Here is a 21486-nt window from a genome sequence, read left to right as displayed (position 1 = left end):
CAAATAAAATAAAGAAGTTGGAAATCAAACAATGATTTGGGTGAAAGTACAATTCTTTTTCATGTTAGAGAAACTGGATACTTATTTGGCTAGGGGAGTGCCATATTTTCCCCCATTGCAACGCACGAGCATATGTGCTAGCATTCCAAAAAATCGTATTGCTAATTGATCCATCAACCATATACACTTAATTATCTATGTGGTTCATTTATGTCTAAAAAAATCCATTTGGTTCATTTAGCTGCATTGTCGTCTGCCGCTTGGTTTATCGCAATTGTTGTTTAACCAATAGCGAAGCACGGGCAATGGGCATGTGGTTTTTTCTCCCGTTGCAACGCACGGGCAATTTTTCTAGTATATCCTAATGTATACAAAAATGAGCAAGGAAAATTGTAGATATATAGACCCACCGGAAAATTGTCGCCATCTTCAACATGTAAAAACCAACGGTGCATCGTACACGTAACTCGATGCCATACCTGCTTCACCATGTTGAAGCCAAAAAGTCGTTTAACCGTGGCCTGCAAGTCATCTGACATTATCGGAGAGAGGAGATGCCATCAACGACCGTTCGAACCACGGATCGTTGACCTAATCACATGGAAAGAAGGTACTCCCTCCGTCCGAAAATACTTGTCATCAAAATGGATGAAAATAAATGTATCTAGAACTAAAATACATCTAGATACATCCATTTCAATGACAAGTATTTTCGGACGGAGGAAGTACTAAAAGGTCGGAGAAGGAGATCCACCCCACGTAGATGCTGAGGAACATTGTCTTGTGGTCTTATTGATGAGACCACGGGTGCCACCGTGAATTGAGGCAGAAGTGTCACGGTTGACAATTCTTTTCTCTCAACCCCAACATTAATATGCCATGGGTCAACACCGTAACAAGTGTCGCGCCACCATGACAAGGATAGTAGATACTTGTTCCACCGTGTTGTCCCTTCAACCGCTTGGGTGAGCGGCATGAGGACAAATAAGCTATACATCATGCAAGCGTGAAGGTTCATGGTCTCTCCTTCTCCTGCCTCCCGACGCCAAAATTGGTCATTGGAGCAAGGGTATGGACGAAATCAACCGTTGAGGATGAGAGTTGTGTGTTGTCTACGATATAATGGTACGATGCCAATCTACATAATATAGCTATTGATTATCATGCGCATTTTTGAAGCACATGTTCTCGTGTCATTTTGAGGACTGACAAACTCAAAAAATAATTCAGAATACAGATGTACTTCCTTCGGTCCTTTTTACTCTGCATATTAGAATTGTCTGAAGTCAAATTTCACAAAGTTTGACCGTATTTATATGAAAAAATATCAACATCTGCCATGCTAAAGTTATACAATATGAAACTTTAAGTCATGACACATCTATTGATATTGATTTCAGATTATGAATGCTGGTACTTTTTTCTATAAAGTTGGTCAAACTTTACGAGACTTGACTTCAGTCAAATCTTATATGCGAATTAAAAAGGACAGGAGGAAGTACTAGTACACTGCTATTAAATGTGAATTCACAATTCTTAATCAGACATTAATTTGAGGGTATTTAAAAAATTTTAAGGGTATTAATCAGACATTAAAACCATGAATCCACAATTTTAATGAAAAAATAAGACCACCCAAGGCTTTGCCCTGGAAAGAACTCCATTAAACACTGTATCTATATAAGGGCAATCCCAATGCTCCATCTTGTACGATATCTTAGCCATGACAACTAAGCAAAAATCTGACATGACATCACACTTAATGAAGAAAGAGAGACTTGTCATATCTTAACTAGATATACATTCTACTCACAAAGCCCATTAAATGAGACATATTTTAAGATACAATGCATCGTAAGAGGTATGTGTATGGGGAGTGTCCTAGATTCTTGATTTTGAAACATTTCAGCGCCTCAAAACAACACGAGCATGTGCTTATATGAGTAAACAGTAGTTCTAAATAATTTAGTCAAGTTGAATTGAAATTAATATTTAACCAAATGAAGTGAACAATAAACCGACTCTCATGGCACCATAATGTTTGATTGGGCTCACCTGATATATATATTACTCTTTTCATCGCAAAAAATAATAATTATATACTACTCACTTTGCCTATATTTACATGTCATCCCTACGGCCTCATTCGTCTTGGAGGATTTTCGTATGAAAGAACATAGGAAGAAGGATTCCAGAGGGAAAAAAAATTTATAGATGCATTCGGTTTGTAGGAACGCGGATAGGAATTCCTTAAAAATACTACTCATTTCGTGTATTTTTTAAGGAAACTACACATCCACTTAAAACCCATTTTTTGCATAGGAACGGGTAAGATAGTACTAAGGATGACAAGTGTCGCCCTATCAAATTTCCTGCACTGCTCCTAATTCTTAAGTTTTGGTTTCCTTCAAATCGAATGAGCCCTAAGCATTAATTTAACCAATAATATACGAGACATGTGTCATAAAACATAGAAAACATATTTGTGGTTGGATGGTAATTGTACCATATCAGAGATCAAACTCCAACTTCGACGAATTATGTGTCCCAATAAGGCGGATTATATTTGCTAAAAAAAGGCGGATTATCCTTTCAGTGTAAGGTGATATTCTCATTGATAGCAAGATGCATGCGATGCCTTCCTCAATCTTGAGTCTTCGCGACTATGGTCTTCAGTAGGTGATGCATGCGTAGTAGTACTTGGTGTTTCTAAAAGAAATTGTTTAAAAACCTTTTAAGTACAAATTCAAGGGTATAGTTTTCGTGGAGCATTAGTTGTGTTTTGTTGGCCAAGTTAATAATTAAAGTCGAAATGCAAAATAAGTTGACACCAATGTTAATTGGGGAGGAGGGAGTAATTTAAAGGGAAATAATTCATGATCCAAAATATTTGAAGAAGGTACACATATAGATGATTTGAGTATTGTGTGCATGAGTATATTTTGTGCAAAATACCATGTCAGTGCACACAAAAGAGACGTTGAGCTATTTCTCATCTCGAAACATATTTTCTCAAATTCTTTAGACCACTTTTTTACGGTTCGAGGAAATTTGTGCCCTGATAGTTTGATTCTACTAACTCCATCACACCCAATCAGCAAATGTTTCTCTCAATACTCAGCAAATGTTAGTACCTGGCTGTTTGGCCATCCTCGGCTCAAGCAGCCAATGAAACCATGGAGCAACAAACCTTCTCTTGGTACCTACAAATAACGGCGGCAGAGCCCATATGAGCCTAAGACTGGGGGCTCAGGAACAACCTTTATGTTTTGCTAGCAACAGGATAGCAAGTGCAGTTTTTCTTAAGAATGGAAGATAACTCCCTCGGACTCTCCAGCCTAAATTTGCTACAGCCAGTACAAGGATATAATACCAAAAGGCAAAGTGCGCTTCATTTTCAGAGGCCTGAAAAGTCAAACGAAACACGACCCATGTTCGAAGGCGTCTTCTCGCTACGGTATACTACTAACTAGAGTGCTAGACAAAGACAATGAACTTAAACCTCATCGTCGGCTCTGACCGAAGCACCGATGGTAGGCCAATATATTTCAGAAAAGAACAAAACACAAAATGCTAGCAGTCCCTTTATACTCTAACAGAACTGGTTCCTTTTGATAAGCCATTCTCTGCATGTTGCATCTCTGATCGAAGACACTGCATCAGGCGATAGAACTGTCTCGTCGGAGCCACACCTCTCCAGCGATGCCCAGGAGTTGGTCCTGGCCTAATAATACTCTTCTGCTTTACCTGCATGAAAATGGAAACACACTTTATGCAGCTTATCAAAATAAAGGAAATGCAACCAAAATATATTGCACTTCTGCATATACACGAACTGATCGCCACTTGGCACAAATCAACTTAAAATTTTAGCAGACACATGCATGGCCCAGAGGAAAATATCAGATGCATTACGCGAAAGACCGTGCATCTAAGTCAATCACACAGATTTCGCTTAAGCAAGATACAGAATCCAATGGTTTAAGCTGCTTGGAGTAGTACGGCTTTTCAGTTTTCAATGAAATGCAGCAGAGAACAGGAGATTCTGCCCTTGTTAGAAAAAACAACAGGATTGCTATGTCGAAGCATGCATGAAAATGATGCATTCCACTTGTACCCCTGCCGAGGCACTGACCAAACTAAAATAGCGCGAACAACACCAATTTTGCAAACAGCTAAATAACAAAAATACTGATGATCCTTTTTCAGTTTTATTGCTTTGGTCTTTGTACATAAACTTTAATGGAATTGGGCAATGCACCCATAAGACAATAATTTTAAAAGTTAACAACTTCATGCATTTCATTCATAGTTTTAAATAGACAACGAGAATACATAAGATGAAATTTATTGTGTGAAATTAAGTTTCCCTACCTTTAAATAAGACCTGAGCTTCAGCTGAAGCCCTTTTGTATGTTAGTAATTCATTTATAGCATCCTCACTAGACATCACAACGTTCCCACCATAGCTAATACATAATGCACGAAGAAGCCTTGCTTTAGAGAGAATGAGCTCTATAAAGCACATTTCATTTCGACGCCAATTAATGCCAGTCATCTGCACAACCTGAAGGTTGGCACACATGCCATCAGTCCATAATGCATTTTGAAACTCTCCATTTGCCTCAAATTTCTGCTCCTCCTTATCATAGATCTTCACATATAAAAGTAAAAAAGATAATTAACCTGAAGTGCCAAAATGACCTTTAAACAATGTTATATGAAATATGCATGGGGATATTCATAAATCAGGATTACCTCTATTTTAAGCTTTTCAAGATTTGGGGCACTCTTTAGTAAGCAAAACGCTAACATAATAGGGGGTTGCTCACAAAAGTGCATAAGCAACTTCAAGCTCTTCAAGTTGTGAAAGGTGCACAGAATTATCTTCGGTATCATAGCACTCTGAAAAATAGGACAAAGAGAAAGCGAGGATAATATAAGGACTTAAACTGGATGCATCTCTAGAATCTAGGAGCAATGCAAACGAAGGGACAGATATTGTTTCTAGATAAATAGAAAAGAGATCATAAATGTTCAAAGGTTCAGCACACCATAAACCACACACAAATCAATACATTTTGCAAATGAAAAAGGAAAAATATACATCAGCCTTCTTTATCAAGTTGGGAATTGGAATAATAAAACACCGAGATGAAAATAAATAATATATGCAGGTTAATATGAACCATGTCTGTGGGACAATGCATGTACAAAAACATGATATAATTAAGTACTCCCTCCGTTTCTTTTTAGTCTGCATATAAGATTTGGTCAAAGTCAAACTTTGTTAACTTTGACTAAGTTTATAGAAAAAAATATCGAGATTCACAATATGAAATCAATATTGTTAGATGCATCATGAAATTAAGTTTCATACCATATAGCTTTCATATTGTAGATGTTGATATTTTTTTCTACAAAGTTTGAGTATGAACAAATCTTATATGCAGACTAAAAAGAAACGGAGGGGGTATATAACCCGGAACAAATTAATTAGTAGATTGGTCACAGCTAGGCTGAAAGAAGCCAAGCCCAAGGGGCAGACAGGAAATCATTTCAACAGTACAGAGGCCTACATATGTTGGCTCATTTGGGGAGGAAAAAAACTTGCACTTTCAAAATGGAGTACCTAGATCGCGGTTTTTTTAGAGCATCCAAGGACATACAGATAATGATTAGGCTATTTTCCCCCTTTGTTGCATTATGTTTCGTAAGTAATCAACCTTGTGGGCTTGAGGCCAGTTAGGGCAAAGCTATTTGTACTCTATTTTGTGTACTCTAATATGGTTGCCTAATGATACCAGCACAGCTGTGGCAGCCTAGCTTTTCAGACAGATTAAAGAGAAAAAAAAACTCCCCATATTCCGATATAGGGCATTTTAACTAGTTTCGGATTGATTCTGCGAAACAAGAGACTCAAAAGATAAAATAAGCAACTGGGGACATAAGCATTTACCGGTGCGTTGAATGAGACGACCAAAAGCTTCCTAACTTGAACAAGCCCGGAAAGAAACTTGGCAAAATCGTTGTGAACAACATTGTCAAACCAATCGATGACTGCAGAATTCAGGCATGTCAAGTCCTTGAGGATCCAGCCATAATAGTTCTCTGAACAAATAGTCAAGTGCCTGAGATTGGGCGCCCGAATCACCCATTCTCTGATGTACTCGCCACCGATGAAAACATCTGTAAGTACCAGATAGTCGAGCAACGGGGATGTCCTAATGATCTCCTCAAGCTGGTACTCCCCATAGTCCTCTAAGTTGACGTTTGCGAGGGTCAATTTCCTTAGCTCCGGGAAGGCCACAAAGCCCGCGGGTAGGAGCGGAATGGCGCAGCCGAAGAGGCTGAGGGAGGTGAGCCGGCTGCAGGAGAAGACGGAGGAGGGGAGGGTGGGGAACGAGTCGTTGAAGCTGAGGTCCAGGATCTCGACACCCCTGCGGGCGAGGACGAAGAGCCAGTCGTGGACGCGGCCTGCGTAGGGCCCGTCGAGCTCCGCGTGGAAGAGCCGGACGCGGGCGGGGCAGCGGAGGAGGATGCCTTCGAGGGATCCCAGCCCCGCCGGCGCGCCATCATCGCCTCCGAGGCAGGGGAAATGGAGGTCGAGGGATGGGAGGGCCTCCCATCGGTGTCGCCAGGCGCGGGAGAGCACCGACGTGCGGACGGCGTCGCGGATGTGGAGACGGACGAGGATGTTGTCGAGGGCGTCCGGGGCCAGGGAGATCAGGGCGTCCGCCTCGGCCAGTGCGGCCTCCTTCACGCTTCGGGCATGTTTTTTCCTAAAAAATAAAATACATCAGCCAGCTAAAAAAAACTAGGATCAGTCCATTTTGTGAACCATTAGATGCGAAATCAACGGCCCAAAGCCTTTCTTCAACCTCCCGCACATCTCCTTCCACCGCTAGCTACCGCCGGCCTAACATCCCCTCCCCCCTGCCCCCCGCATCGAGTTTTTTCTCCGACGAAGCCCCACCACCGTCCCCATCCTAAAGCCTAGGATGGATAATGGGGTGATGACGGCGAGCCCCTTCCTTCTCTCCGGCGAGGCCCTTCTCCTTCCTTCATTCAAAAATTGACTAACCCCGAATTCAAAATTCAGTTGACCAACATGTAGCTAAACTGATAAAATAATCGCCGGGAAATCCTCACATGTTTATACTACTAAGTATGGATACAAACATGCAAGACAAGGGATTTTTTTTACTTAAGATTTTGATTTCATTATGGGTGTTGAATAGGAATGCAAATAAACTCAAAGTTTTAAATAACCAGCTACAACTATAGTCACCTATAGTGGTTTGAGCAGTGTGCCGCTAAATGGTACTCCCTTCGTATCAAAATTTAAGACATTTTTAGGCTAAACTAGCCCAAAAACGTCTTATATTTTGGTACATACAATTGTCCGTAAAATTACAAAATAACAGACTATAACTATTTGAACCGAGTATCGCTGCTATTTAGCATAGCTGTGACGCCCCCGATTCAATCGTACACTAATCATACACGCAAATGTGTACGATCAAGATCAGGGACTCACGGGAAGATATCACAACACAACTCTACAAATAAAATAAGTCATACAAGCATCATATTACAAGTCAGGGGCCTCGAGGGCTCGAATACAAGAGCTCGATCATAGACGAGTCAGCGGAAGCAACAATATCTGAGTACAGACATAAGTTAAACAAGTTTGCCTTAAGAAGGCTAGCACAAACTGGGATACAGATCGAAAGAGGCGCAGGCCTCCTGCCTGGGATCCTCATAACTACTCCTGGTCGCCGTCAGCGGGCTGCACGTAGTAGTAGGCTCCTCCCGAGTAGTAGTAGTCGTCGTCGACGGTGGCGTCTGGCTCCTGGGCTCCAACGTCTGGTTGCGACAACCAGGTAGAAGGAAAAGGGGGAAAAGAGGGAGAAAGCAACCATGAGTACTCATCCAAAGTACTCGCAAGCAAGGAGCTACACTACATATGCATGGATAAATGTGTAAAGGGCCATATCGGTGGACTGAACTGCAGAATGCCAGAATAAGAGGGGGATAGCTAATCCTGTCGAAGACTACGCTTCTGGCCACCTCCATCTTGCAGCATGTAGAAGAGAGTAGATGGTAAGTTCACCAAGTAACATCGCACAGCATAATCCTAACCGATGATCCTCCCCTCGTTGCCCTGTGAGAGAGCGATCACCGGTTGTATCTGGCACTTGGAAGGGTGTGTTTTATTAAGTATCCAGTTCTAGTTGTCATAAGGTCAAGGTACAACTCCAAGTCGCCCTGTTACCGAGGATCACGGCTATTCAAATAGATTAACTTCCCTGCAGGGGTGCACCACATAACCCAACACGCTCGATCCCATTTGGCCGGACACACTTTTCTGGGTCATGCCCGGCCTCGGAAGATCAACATGTCGCAGCCCTACCTAGGCACAACAGAGAGGTCAGCACGCCGGTCTAAATCCTATGGCGCAGGGGTCTGGGCCCATCGCCCATTGCACACCTGCACGTTGCGAGGGCGGCCGGAAGCAGAACTAGCCCCCTTAATACAAGAGCAGGCTTACGTTCCAATCCGGCGCGCGCCGCTCAGTCGCTGACGTCACGAAGGCTTTGACTGATACTACGACGTCGAGTGCTCATAACTGTCCCCGCGTAGATGGTTAGTGCGTATAGGCCAGTAGCCAGACTCAGATCAAATACCAAGATCTCGTTAAGCGTGTTATTCTGAAATAACCACGGACGCCGACCAGGGCCAGGCCCACCTCTCTCCTAGGTGGTCTCAACCTGCCCTGTCGCTCCGCCACAAAGTAATAGTCGGGGGCCTTCGGGAACTCAGGCCCACCTCTACCGAGATGGAGCCACCTGCCCCTTCAGCCCCCAACATCGGAATCACTCGCGGGTACTCCTACGAGCCAACCCGACTTTAATCACCACAAGTATCATATATTATGTATAAGTATATACCCATGACCACCTCCCAAGTGATCACGGCCCGATAGTACAGCATGGCAGACAGACAAGAATTTAGGGCCACTGATGGTAAACTAGCATCCTATACTAAGCATTTAGGATTGCAGGTAAGGTATCAACAGCTGGAGCAACAATGACAGGCTATGCATCGGAATAGGATTAACGGAAAGCAGTAACATGCTACACTACTCTAATGCAAGCAGTAGAGAGAAGAGTAGGTGATATCTGGTGATCAAAGGTGGGGGGGGCTTGCCTGGTTGCTCTGGCAAGAGAGAGGGGTCGTCAACACCGTAGTCATACTGGGTAGCAGCGGCGTCGGTCTCGATGTCTAGCGGGAGAAGAGGGGGAAGAAACAATAAATATAATGCAAACAAATGCATGACGATGCATGACATGACAAAGCACGATGCTAGGTGTGCCCTAACGCGGTACGAGGTGGTACCGGTGAAGGGGGAAAACATCCGGGAAAGTATTCCCGGTGTTTCGCGTTTTCGGATAGATGAACTGGAGGGGGGAAGTTGCGTGTTCGGTATGTTAGGGATGCGTGGCGGACGAACGGTTTGCGTATCCGGATTCGTCTCGTCGTTCTAAGCAACTTTCATGTATAAAGTATTTTCATCCGAGTTACGGATTAAAAGATATGATTTTCTAAAGATTTTAAATCATTTTCTGATTTTAATTAGTTATTTAATTCTAACATTATCCAAAACAGTGAATGATGACGCAGGCATGATGTAGGATCGAAAGTATGTCTAGAGGGGGGGTGATTAGACTACTTGACCAAATAAAAACTTAACCTTTTTCCCAATTTTAGTTCTTGGCAGATTTTAGATATTGTAGGACAAGTCAAGCAATCATCACACAATTCAAGCAAGCATGCAAAGAGTATATTGGCAGCGGAAAGTAAAGCATGCAACTTGCAAGAATGTAAAGGGAAGGGTTTGGAGAAATCAAACGCAATTGGAGACACGGATGTTTTTCCCGTGGTTCAAATAGGTGGTGCTATCCTACATCCACGTTGATGGAGACTTCAACCCACAAAGGGTAACGATTGCGAGAGTCCACGGAGGGCTCCACCCACAAAGGGTAACGGTTGCGCGAGTCCACGAAGGGCTCCACCCACAAAGGGTCCACGAAGAAGCAACCACCCACAAAGGGTCCACGAAGAAGCAACCTTGTCTATCCCACCATGGCCATCGCCCACAAAGGACTTGCCTCACTAGCGGTAGATCTTCACGAAGTAGGCGATCTCCTTGCCCTTACAAACTCCTTGGTTCAACTCCACAATCTTGTCGGAGGCTCCCAAGTGACACCTAGCCAATCTAGGAGACACCACTCTCCAAGAAGTAACAAATGGTGTGTAGGTAATGAACTCCTTGCTCTTGTGCTTCAAATGATAGTCTCCCCAACACTCAACTCTCTCTCATAGGATTTGGATTTTGTGGAAAGAAGATTTGAGTGGAAAGCAACTTGGGGAAGGCTAGAGATCAAGATTCATATGGTAGGAATGGAATATCTTGGTCTCAACACATGAGTAGGTGGTTCTCTCTCAGAACATATGAGTTGGAATTGTGTATGTGTTCTGATGGCTCTCTCCACGAATGAAGAGGAGGTGGAGGGGTATATATAGCCTCCACACAAAATCCAACCATTACACACAGTTTTCCAATCTCGGTGGGACCGAATCAACAAACTCGGTCGGACCGAAAAGGTAAACCTAGTGATCGTTAGAGATTTTCGGTAGGACTGACATACAACTCGGTAGGACCGATATGGTTAGGGTTTGGGCATAACGTAATCTCGGTGAGACTGATTACACAAACTCGGTGAGACCGAATTTGGTAATTAGCTAACCAGAGAGTTGGTCAGGCAAACTCGGTGGGACCGATTTGCTCTTTCGGTGAGACCGAAAAGTTACAAAAAGGAAACACTGAATTTACATTGCAATCTCGGTGGGACCGATTCGCTCTTTCGGTGAGACCAAAAAGTTACGAAAGGGAAACAGAGAGTTTGCAATCCCATCTCGGTGAGACCAAGATACCTATCGGTAGAACCGAATTGCTAGGGTTTGGCAGTGGCTTATGACAAGTGAAACTCGGTGGCGCCGGATAGAAAGAATCGGTAGGACCGAGTTTGGCTTAGGGTTTAGGTCATATGTGGATATGGGAAAGTAGTTGAGGGTTTTGGAGCATATCACTAAGCACATGAAGCAAGAGGCTCATTAAGCAACACCTCATCCCTCCTTGATAGTATTGGCTTTTCCTAAAGACTCAATGTGATCTTGGATCACTAAAATATAAAATGAAGAGTCTTGAGCTTTTGAGCTTGAGCCAATCCTTTGTCCTTAGCATTTTGAGGGTTCCACTTTCACATCCATGCCATGCCAATCATTGAGCTTTTCTGAAATAATCATCTTGGAATAGCATTAGCTCAATGAGCTATATGTTGTTATGAATTACCAAAACCACCTAGGGATAGTTGCACTTTCAATCTCCCCCCTTTTTGGTAATTGATGACAACATATAGATCAAAGCTTCGACAAATGATAATAAGCATGAAATATATTGTCGCTTTGAGAAGTATGTGATAAGTAAGAGCTCCCCCTAAATTTGTGCATATTTAAAATTTGCTTTGGACTGCAAATGCACAAGGAGTTAGAGTCATGGGTTACTCTTCCATGTCACATACATCTTGATGGAGCGCTTAAAATGATAAGAATGAAATATATGCACTCATCACCAAGAAAAGTGAATGATCATATAAGATAGATAAGATAATAGCATTAAGCAAGCATTAAGTGTAGCTTATGATCAAACACATGATCATCAATGTCTCACGATCAATGACATAGTATCTCAAGCACTCAAAAGCAAACAAAGTTCGAAAAACCACCAAATAAAGCAAGAGAGAAACAAGCAACACTCTCTCTCTCTCTCTCAAAGCCTATGATCTATACATTTTCTCCCCCTTTGGCAACAAGTTACCAAAAAGTTCCTAGAAAATGCATAGTGCTAGATCGACACTCAGGCTTGATCTTCTGGTGGTGGTGGAGTCCGGATCACTCCAAGGACAAAGGCTTCTGTAGACGCTGAAGTAGACGCTGGAGTTGGAGCTGAAGTAGACGCTGGAGCAGGTGGAACTGAGGCTGTAGCTGGTGCAGAAGTGGTGGCTCTGGGGTCAGCAACTGGCACTGCAGACGACCTTGGACCTCGTGGCACTCTGGCAAAGGCATCAGTTGTAGTCCTGCCTCTCCTCTCCTGCATGTCATCCTGGAGCTGCTCCACTGTAGTCTGAATCTCTGTCACCTTGACATCCAAGTCATAGAACTTTTGTTCCATGATTCTCTCTAGGCTTGCCTGGTTCTGAGTTAGGGTGGCTAGTCCTTTCTCAATCCGCAGGGTGGATGCAATCAGGTAACCAAGCTGCTCTTGTTTGGTTTTCAGGAAATATTCAGATGCCTCCTCTTGAGTAGGCATCTTGGCAGCTTTCTCCTTCCTTGCCTTCTCCTTCTTTGCTTGTGCTTGTGCAGACGATGGTTCATTCTCAGTCATGACAACTTGATTGTCCTCAAAATCTGGACGGATGGGCAAGTGTTCCTTGTCCAACAAGTATATGCCCGTGCCCATCTTGGAGTTAATGAGCTCCTGAATTTGTGGGGCATATCCACAGCTCCTCTTCTGGTCTGCTGCTGTCCTCTTGATTGTCTCTACCATGAGGCTCATCACCTTGAACTTCTGTGGCACATCAAAGATATGTAGCAAGTTGATCGTGTGGCCTCTGATCATCTTGTGATCACCTGACTTGGGCAACAAGGTGTGCCTCAGTATCCAATTTATGGTTGGCAGCCCTGACAGAAGATAATGCACTGAGCCAAATTTGAAAGTTTCAAGAGCCTCGTTTGGAATTTCCTTGTACATATTGGACATAGAGTTGTGGTACATCTTCTTCTTGGCATAAATGTCCAAGTCATCTGCTTGCTCCTCTAGGGTATTGATCAACTTTGCCCATTCCTCAACAGTTGATTGGTACCTCGTACCCTCTGACATCCAAATTATCCTACCATCTGGATAAAAGTGTGCTGTGGAGTAGAATTTCATAATGAGCTCCTTGTTCCACTTTGTGAGCTTCTGCCCAACAAAGTCTGCTACTCCACAAGCATTGAAGCTTTCATACACTCCAGGGTAGTACTCTTCGTTTTCCTTGATGTACTCCCGATCAACCCATCTCATGTCACAAACTATGGGCTTCTTATCAAGTAGCACTGTCTCATAGAAATCTTGCTGTTCCTTGGTGTGAAACCTGTAATCCATAGCAGTTCTCCTCCCTGAAGCATACGGATCTGCTTCTCTCCACTTCCTCAGCCCTGAGTCTCTCCTGAGCTTCATATCCTCAGTCACAGGATGAGCATCGTTGTGGTCTGGGATCTTGGGCTTGAGTTTTCTGAGTACTTGCTCTTCATCATCTTCTTCTGCAGCTTCAGGCACTGGGGCCTTGTTCTTCTCAGGAGCAGGTATGCTTCTTGTATTCCTCTTTGGTGCAGACTTGGGCTTGGAGGCAGCTTTGGGTGCTTCTTTGGGCTTAGATGTGGCAGCCCCTGATCTTATAGCATCACCCATAAGCTTAGGTGCCTTAGGTGCTGGTGCAGCAACCTCTTCTTCTTCCTCTTCTTCCATGATGGAAGCCTTTCCAAGCACTCTGGCTACGGTCTTCTTGACCCTTTCCTTTCTTTTCTTGTCTTCAGTAGCAACTGGCTCTTTGGGAGTGGGCTCAGTTGAAGCTCTGGCCTTTGACATAGGCTGCCTGCCTGCTGGCCTTTTGACTTTCATCCCTGGCTTTATGCCTTGAGCTGGCTCAACTCTCTTTGATGTGGCTTCCTCTTCTGCCACATAATCTTCATCCTCAGAATCTGAAGTTCCCTTCTTCCTCTGTCTAGTGGCAGCTTTAGGCAGATTGCTTGGGGTACTCCTGCTGCCATCATCTGAAGAGCTGGAGGGACTAGTCCCCTCACTCATGTGCACTTGCTGTTCTGACACATTCTGGTTGTCACTCTGATCTGACATGATGAACAAGCTGACTGCTGACCCTGTGAATAGTTTATAGATGAGGAAGAGTGGATGAGCATCACAAAATGCAGAGATTTTTGCAAAAGAATGATCCAAAAACTTAGTTTTAGTTTCCCACTGAAATCATCTCGGATCTACCGATTTTTAAACTCGGTGATACCGAAGCAATTTTGGCACCTAAACTAGTGAACTCGGTCAGACCGAGTCACAGTTCGGTGGCACCGAGACTGCTAGGGTTTCACAGAGTTCCAAAATCGGTCACACCGATAAGTAATTCTCGGTCAGACCGAGTCTCACTTGTGCAATGGCATAAGCCAAATCGGTGGGACCGAGTTTTTCAACTCGGTGGGTCCGAGATGGTTTCGGCGGAAACCTAACCCTAAAATTTTCGAATCAAACCTAATCTACGAGCGCATTGACTGGATAGGAGTGTTTCAATCGTGGCAAGAATCATGATGATCACAATGTGCTAAGAATCGGATTGGAGAATAGCACAAAGATCGATTCCATACCCTAGTTCGGCGGAGACTCGCTACGGCGGCAACGGTGGGGTAGAATTCCGTTGACGGCGATGGAGACCAGCGACTGGAGGCGGCTGGCGGCGAGGAGACGATCCGGAGACCACGTTGGCAGAGCAGGCTATCGCGCGGGCGAAGGGGTTCGGAGAAATTTCCAAATTTTTGCCCGTGACTATATATAGCCCGACCCTGTCGGTGTGACCGAGTGGAACGACTCGGTGGCACCGAGATTCATAACTGCAAGCAGTTACTGAAACTCGGTGTGACCGAAAGGTTCAAATCGGTTGCACCGAGATCGAAAACCTAGATCAACTTAATGATCTCGGTAGGACCGAAAGTGGGGTATCGGTCAGACCGAGAATCATAAAGAGGTTTTGGAAGTTTAAGTCTATGACGAATCGGGGACTCCGAGCGCTCCTCACACAGAGTGGTTCGAATCTGACTTGATCAAATTTTGTGATGTAGCATGAATAGAGTTTGAGACGAGAAAAGCATAGATAGCTAGAGGAGGTTCTTAGGCATTCTTGTCCATCCACTTGGCAAAAGAAAATAAAACCGAACAATCAAAACAACAAGTGGATGTCCTCGAATGAGTAAAGTATGCAACCAGCATGCTCACACAATAAGATGGCAAATGAAATATGTGACAAGGCATGCACAACCAATTCTAGCATCTATCAAGCAATTTGCGATGACAAGGTCATCTATATATGAGTATATTGACTTAGGAGTCAAGTGAGAACACTTGATCATAGGTCATACTCATCGTTTAAGCTCAAGTGGGGTTACCACTTTTACATAAAGCATTGTTGTGTTCTCATCTTTAGAGTTGCTTTAGCTCAAGTCTTAGAGTAAAGCTCCCCCTAGATGTGATATCCCCCCTTAGAGGGATGAACTAACCTCGGGTTTTGTCGATGATGACTTCATGTAGATGTTGAAGATGTGGATGCTCAATGTTGATGTAGATCACTTGGAGCTATCCATTTGAGTGAATTGCACTTTCAATACCTACATGGGTTAGTTCCACAAGGAACAAACAAGGATATCCATAGACATAGAGTGATGCACACACAAGATGATGTCCATGAAAACTTTTAGGTTACCTTGTCCCTTTTCTTACCAACAAGAGGGTTTGTGACTCCTTGAACTAGTGCAAGATGTGGAAGTTGATTGCACTTGTTCTTGCCAAAATGATAAGAGTGAAGTATGTTGGCGGAGTCACCCTCAAGAACTATCTAGTTCTTCTTCTTTTGGATCAACACCATCTTGATGGGAATCCTTGGAGTTGTAGTCATACTTGATGAAGTGGAACTTGAAGTAGTCTTGGGAATCCACTTGACTAAGGTCTTAGGAGCTTCTTCAAATGCATCAATTTCCTCTTGAAGCTTGTCCTTGCCTTTTTGCTTGTAGTCTTGTGGTGGAAGATCATCTTGAGCTTGTGTCCCCTTGAAAGAAGTATCATACTTCTCTTGTTAAGGAACAAACTTTGTCTTGGGGTATTGATCTTCTTCCCATTCAACTCCATTGGCATTGAACTTTCGTTCAAAACCAACACCTTGATTCTTCCGGTGCATTCCTTGCTTGCGCACAATTTCCTCGAATTGCTTACTCCCGGCAAGGCTTTTGTACACTCCTTTCTCTATAATTCCCTTCAATAAACTATTTTCTTGCTCAAGTGTAACTTGGCTAAGAGAATCATTAGTGGAATCAAGAGAACTACTAGAAGCAACAATATTGGATTTAGCATGATCATCGTTAGTGCTAGAGGAAGAATCTTTCTTGTTCTTGTTACTAGACTTGACTTGAGGCATGTAAGTGGATAAGAGTAAACGCTTGGCAATGTAAGAAGAGATTTTCTTGCGGAGATCATCATTGATTACTTTTAAGAACTCATGCTCTTGCTCAAGATTGAGCTTTTCAAAGCGTAATTTCTCATGAGCTCTTAAAAGTTCTCGATGATCTTCGAAGATAGTTTCATGAGCTAACTTAAGAGTGTTTAGTTCTTTAGTTAGAGCCTCAATCTTCTCCTTACCATTGTCATTCGTTTTATCTTGATTAGCATGTTTAATTGACGTTTCATCATAGTATTCATCACTAGAGTTGTCAACAAGCAAATCATCACCTAACAAGTCATCTTCATCACTATTGAAATCAACATACTCGGGGTGTGTTACCTTAGGACCTTTGGCCATGAAGCATCTTCCAATTCCTTCATTTGGTGATTCAAATATGTCGTAGGAGTTAGTTGACACAAGTGCTAGACCAACAACACCTTCATCTTGAGTATCTTCGGAGTCGGAGTGATAACTTCTCTCGGAGTGGCTGTCGGAGTCGGAGCCGGATACCCATTCACCAACATGAGCTTGATGTCTTCGTCTTGTGTAGCTCCTTGATGATTTTCCTTCCTTTCGGAATCCTTGCTTCTCCGTGAGTATCTTTGTTCATAACGATCATCTCTACTCCTCCTCTCTCTTGGTGGTGATTCTTTGCTTCTTCTTTTTGGAGAATCTTCTCTTCTCTTGTAGGGAGCCGTACACTCATTGGAATAGTGTCCGGGTCTTCCACAACTGTAGCAGTTTCGCTCTCGACTAGAAGATCTTTTGTCATTGTAGGACCTTGACTTGAAGCTTCTATCTTTGCTTCTACTCTTGTAGAACTTGTTGAAGTTCTTCACCATTAAGCTCAATTCTTCATTGAAGTTATCCTTAAGTGACATCTCATGAGCAACAATTCTTCCAATCACCTCCGTTGGCTTGAGATCTTTGTAATTGGGCATCATTTGGATCAATGTGCACACGGTATCATATTTTCCATCCAAGGCTCTTAGAATCTTCTTGATGATGAATCTGTCGGTCATCTCTTCACTTCCTAAGCCGGCAATCTCATTTGTGATGAGAGCAAGCCTAGAGTACATTTCAGCGACACCTTCACCATCCTTCATCTTGAACTTGTCAAGTTGGCTTTGAAGCACATCCAACTTGGATTCCTTGACGGAGTCGGTACCTTTGTGCATATCAATCAAAGTATCCCAAATTTCCTTTGCATTCTCAAGACGGCTGATTTTTTTGAATTCTTCGGGGCACAATCCGTTGAAGAGAATATCACAAGCTTGAGCATTGTATTGCAACATCTTCAACTCATCCGCGGTAGCTTCACGGTTTGGTTCTTTCCCATCAAAGAAGTGACCTTGCAAACCAACACACACAATAGCCCAAACGGCGGGGTTATGTCCAAGAATATGCATTTTCATTTTATGCTTCCAACTAGCAAAATTAGTACCATCAAAGTAAGGACCTCTGCGGTGATAATTTCCCTCGCTAGACGCCATACTCTCCTAGGTTGTGAAACCAAGGCTACGACCACCAAAAGCTATGGAGATAAAAGCAAATGGAGACCAAAGCTCTGATACCACTTGTAGGATCGAAAGTATGTCTAGAGGGGGGGGGTGATTAGACTACTTGACCAAATAAAAACTTAAACCTTTTCCCAATTTTAGTTCTTGGCAGATTTTAGATATTGTAGGACAAGTCAAGCAATCATCACACAATTCAAGCAAGCATGCAAAGAGTATATTGGCAGCGGAAAGTAAAGCATGCAACTTGCAAGAATGTAAAGGGAAGGGTTTGGAGAAATCAAACGCAATTGGAGACACGGATGTTTTTCCCGTGATTCGGATAGGTGGTGCTATCCTACATCCATGTTGATGGAGACTTCAACCCACAAAGGGTAACGGTTGCGCGAGTCCACGGAGGGCTCCACCCACAAAGGGTAACGGTTGCGCGAGTCCACGAAGGGCTCCACCCACAAAGGGTCCACGAAGAAGCAACCACCCACAAAGGGTCCACGAAGAAGCAACCTTGTCTATCCCACCATGGCCATCGCCCACAAAGGACTTGCCTCACTAGAGGTAGATCTTCACGAAGTAGGCGATCTCCTTGCCCTTACAAACTCCTTGGTTCAACTCCACAATCTTGTCGGAGGCTCCCAAGTGACACCTAGCTAATCTAGGAGACACCACTCTCCAAGAAGTAACAAATGGTGTGTAGGTAATGAACTCCTTGCTCTTGTGCTTCAAATGATAGTCTCCCCAACACTCAACTCTCTCTCATAGGATTTGGATTTTGTGGAAAGAAGATTTGAGTGGAAAGCAACTTGGGGAAGGCTAGAGATCAAGATTCATATGGTAGGAATGGAATATCTTGGTCTCAACACATGAGTAGGTGGTTCTCTCTCAGAACATATGAGTTGGAATTGTGTATGTGTTATGATGGCTCTCTCCACGAATGAAGAGGAGGTGGAGGGGTATATATAGCCTCCACACAAAATCCAACCGTTACACTCAGTTTTCCAATCTCGGTGGGACCGAATCAACAAACTCGGTCGGACGGAAAAGGTAAACCTAGTGACCGTTAGAGATTTTCGGTGGGACTGACATGCAACTCCGTAGGACCGATATGGTTAGGGTTTGGGCATAACGTAATCTCGGTGAGACCGATTACACAAACTCGGTGAGACCGAATTTGGTAATTAGCTAACCAGAGAGTTGGTCAGGCAAACTCGGTGGGACCGATTTGCTCTTTCGGTGAGACCGAAAAGTTACAAAAAGGAAACACTGAATTTACATTGCAATCTCGGTGGGACCGATTCGCTCTTTCGGTGAGACCGAAAAGTTACGAAAGGGAAATAGAGAGTTTGCAATCCCATCTCGATGAGACCGAGATCCCTATCGGTAGAACCGAATTGCTAGGGTTTGGCAGTGGCTTATGACAAGTGAAACTCGGTGGCGCCGGATAGAAAGAATCGGTAGGACCGAGTTTGGCTTAGGGTTTAGGTCATATGTGGATATGGGAAAGTAGTTGAGGGTTTTGGAGCATATCACTAAGCACATGAAGCAAGAGGCTCATTAAGCAACACCTCATCCCTCCTTGATAGTATTGGCTTTTCCTAAAGACTCAATGTGATCTTGGATCACTAAAATATAAAATGAAGAGTCTTGAGCTTTTGAGCTTGAGCCAATCCTTTGTCCTTAGCATTTTGAGGGTTCCACTTTCACATCCATGCCATGCCAATCATTGAGCTTTCCTGAAATAATCATCTTGGAATAGCATTAGCTCAATGAGCTATATGTTGTTATGAATTACCAAAACCACCTAGGGATAGTTGCACTTTCACATGACATCGGAGAGATGTCAGCAGGTCAACTGGTCGGTTGACCAGTCAAACCAGACAGGTGGGTCCAGGGGGACCCACATGTCATTGTCAGGGGGCAATAATAGGGGGGTTTAGACTAACTAAATAGGTTAATTAGTGGGTGGGACCTAGCAGTCAGTGTCTAATTAGGTTTTAGTTAATTAACTTAAGTAATTAGCAGTTTATATATTTGTTTTTATTTGTTTTATGGCATGAGGCCCGCATGTCAGTGGCAGTAGCTGCCACGTCAGCGAAGTTGACTTCGGTCAACGTGGCCAGTTGGGGCCCCCAAGCCCATAGGCAGCGACCCAGGGGTGGGGCCCGCCTAGCCACGTCGGCAGACGGCGCCGGAATGACGTCGGTGAGGCAAAACGCGGCGGCGCAGCTCGGGCAAGCGTCGGGTTTCGTCTATAGGCCACCAAAATGGGCGGGATCGGTCGCATTCGAACGGCAAGACGACGGCGGAGTGAATGGTGGTGGTTGCGGAGGCTGTGGTGGCCAGAGTCGAGCGCTACAGGCTCATCGGCGGCGAGGTGGTTCGGGCGTGAGACTAAGACGGCGACGCAGCGCGCTTCGAGGCTAACGGGAAGGCTAGGGTGGAGCTGCGCGACGCGTTGAGCATAAAGGGCTCGGCCCCTTGACCATTTGGTCACCGGAAGGGCGCCGGCAACGCCGCAGGCGGCGGTGCAGTCGGGTCCCCGACGGGAAACACGCTAAGAGGAATGGGGAGGCTAGTGCGCGGGCGCGTAGGGCTCGCAGGAGCTCGATACTGGGCCCGAACGAGCTTGACGGCGTCTGTGGCCGCGGCGGTGTAGTGCATGGCGGCGACCAGAGCTCAGCAACGGCGGCAGCTGGCTACAGAGCGCTAGGGGGCCAACGAGGAGCAGCAGGGGGAGGAGAAGCTCACCGTGCGGCACGCAAGATGGCCTATGGTGGTTTAGTAGCAGCAGAGTCGACGGCGCTCGTCGGAGACGCGTCGGGGATCCGAGGAAGAAGACGAGGCCGGGGCAGCATTCGTGGGCGCTCGGCGTCCTGCGGCTCGTCGGGGAGGCGTAGTCGAGGGAGAGGGAGCGAGCGGACACGTCGGAGAGGCTTGGAGGTCGCGGTGGCCGCGAGTTCTAAGGCGGCGAGGCCATGGCGGTGCTCGGTTGTGGTGGGGAACGAGGGGGAGCGGCGCGGTGGATCGAAGGGGGAAGGGAGAGGCGCAGGAACCGAGAGAGAGAGCAGGGGCAAGTGGGAGGCGGGACCGAGGAGGCGGGGCATGGCGGCCTTATCCTCGCCCGTCGCCGACGAGGGGGGTGCGGCGGGGACACGCCCCTGTTCTGACCCGGGTCGGGGGAACAGGGAAGGGAGGCGGGGCAGAGGGGGTTGGGCCGGCTGATTGCTATGGGCCAGGTGGGCCGGCCGGCCTGTGAGCTGGGCCGCCTGGTCCAGGGGGCTTCCCTTTTTTGTTTTTTTGTAATTTCTTTCTTTTATTTATTTTCTTCTCTGTTTTATTTCATTTTAAAGTATCTAGGCATTTTCTAAAAATGTGTTTACTTCACCATAATTACCTATGCCATTTTTGGCACTGTCCGAACATTTTTGTTTCAACTTTTAAATTTTTTTGTTGTTTGCCATTTTTTTGGATTGATTTTTGAATCGGTTTTAACTAACGAAAGTTTAGCAACAGTAATCAAAGATGACATGGCATCATTAGGAGAGTTTTACTGTAGCCTAATTATCCGGGTGTTACAAATCTCCTCCACTACAAGA

At 44.6% G+C, this 21486-nt stretch overlaps 1 protein-coding gene across 1 annotated transcript; it reads right to left on the bottom strand.

The window, feature by feature from the left end:
- Window positions 1-3261: 3261 nt before the first annotated feature.
- Window positions 3262-20551, bottom strand: LOC125507058 (F-box/FBD/LRR-repeat protein At1g13570-like). The gene is made up of 5 exons (XM_087524059.1): window positions 20385-20551; window positions 5960-6782; window positions 4759-4905; window positions 4375-4654; window positions 3262-3747 (listed from the first exon to the last, which is right to left on the bottom strand). Exons 1-5 carry the CDS (start codon window positions 20549-20551, stop codon window positions 3725-3727), a joined length of 1440 nt encoding a protein of 479 aa, XP_087380185.1. The 3' UTR covers window positions 3262-3724.
- Window positions 20552-21486: the final 935 nt, after the last annotated feature.

Source organism: Triticum urartu, chromosome 5A (assembly GCF_056163025.1).
Source record: "Triticum urartu cultivar PI428250 chromosome 5A, HENAU_Tu73, whole genome shotgun sequence".
Lineage (NCBI taxonomy): Eukaryota > Viridiplantae > Streptophyta > Magnoliopsida > Poales > Poaceae > Triticum > Triticum urartu.
This window is presented reverse-complemented; position numbering and strand designations above follow the sequence as displayed.

Excerpts from the sequence above, each read along its gene's own strand:
- LOC125507058 (XM_087524059.1), bottom strand. The coding sequence starts at position 20,551 with ATGCACTACACCGCCGCGGCCACAGACGCCGTCAAGCTCGTTCGGGCC. Across the intron at positions 4,655-4,758 it reads TTGAAAAGCTTAAAATAGAG|ATCTATGATAAGGAGGAGCA; the intron begins GTAATCCTGATT and ends TTATATGTGAAG. Across the intron at positions 3,748-4,374 it reads AGCTCAGGTCTTATTTAAAG|GTAAAGCAGAAGAGTATTAT; the intron begins GTAGGGAAACTT and ends ATTTTCATGCAG.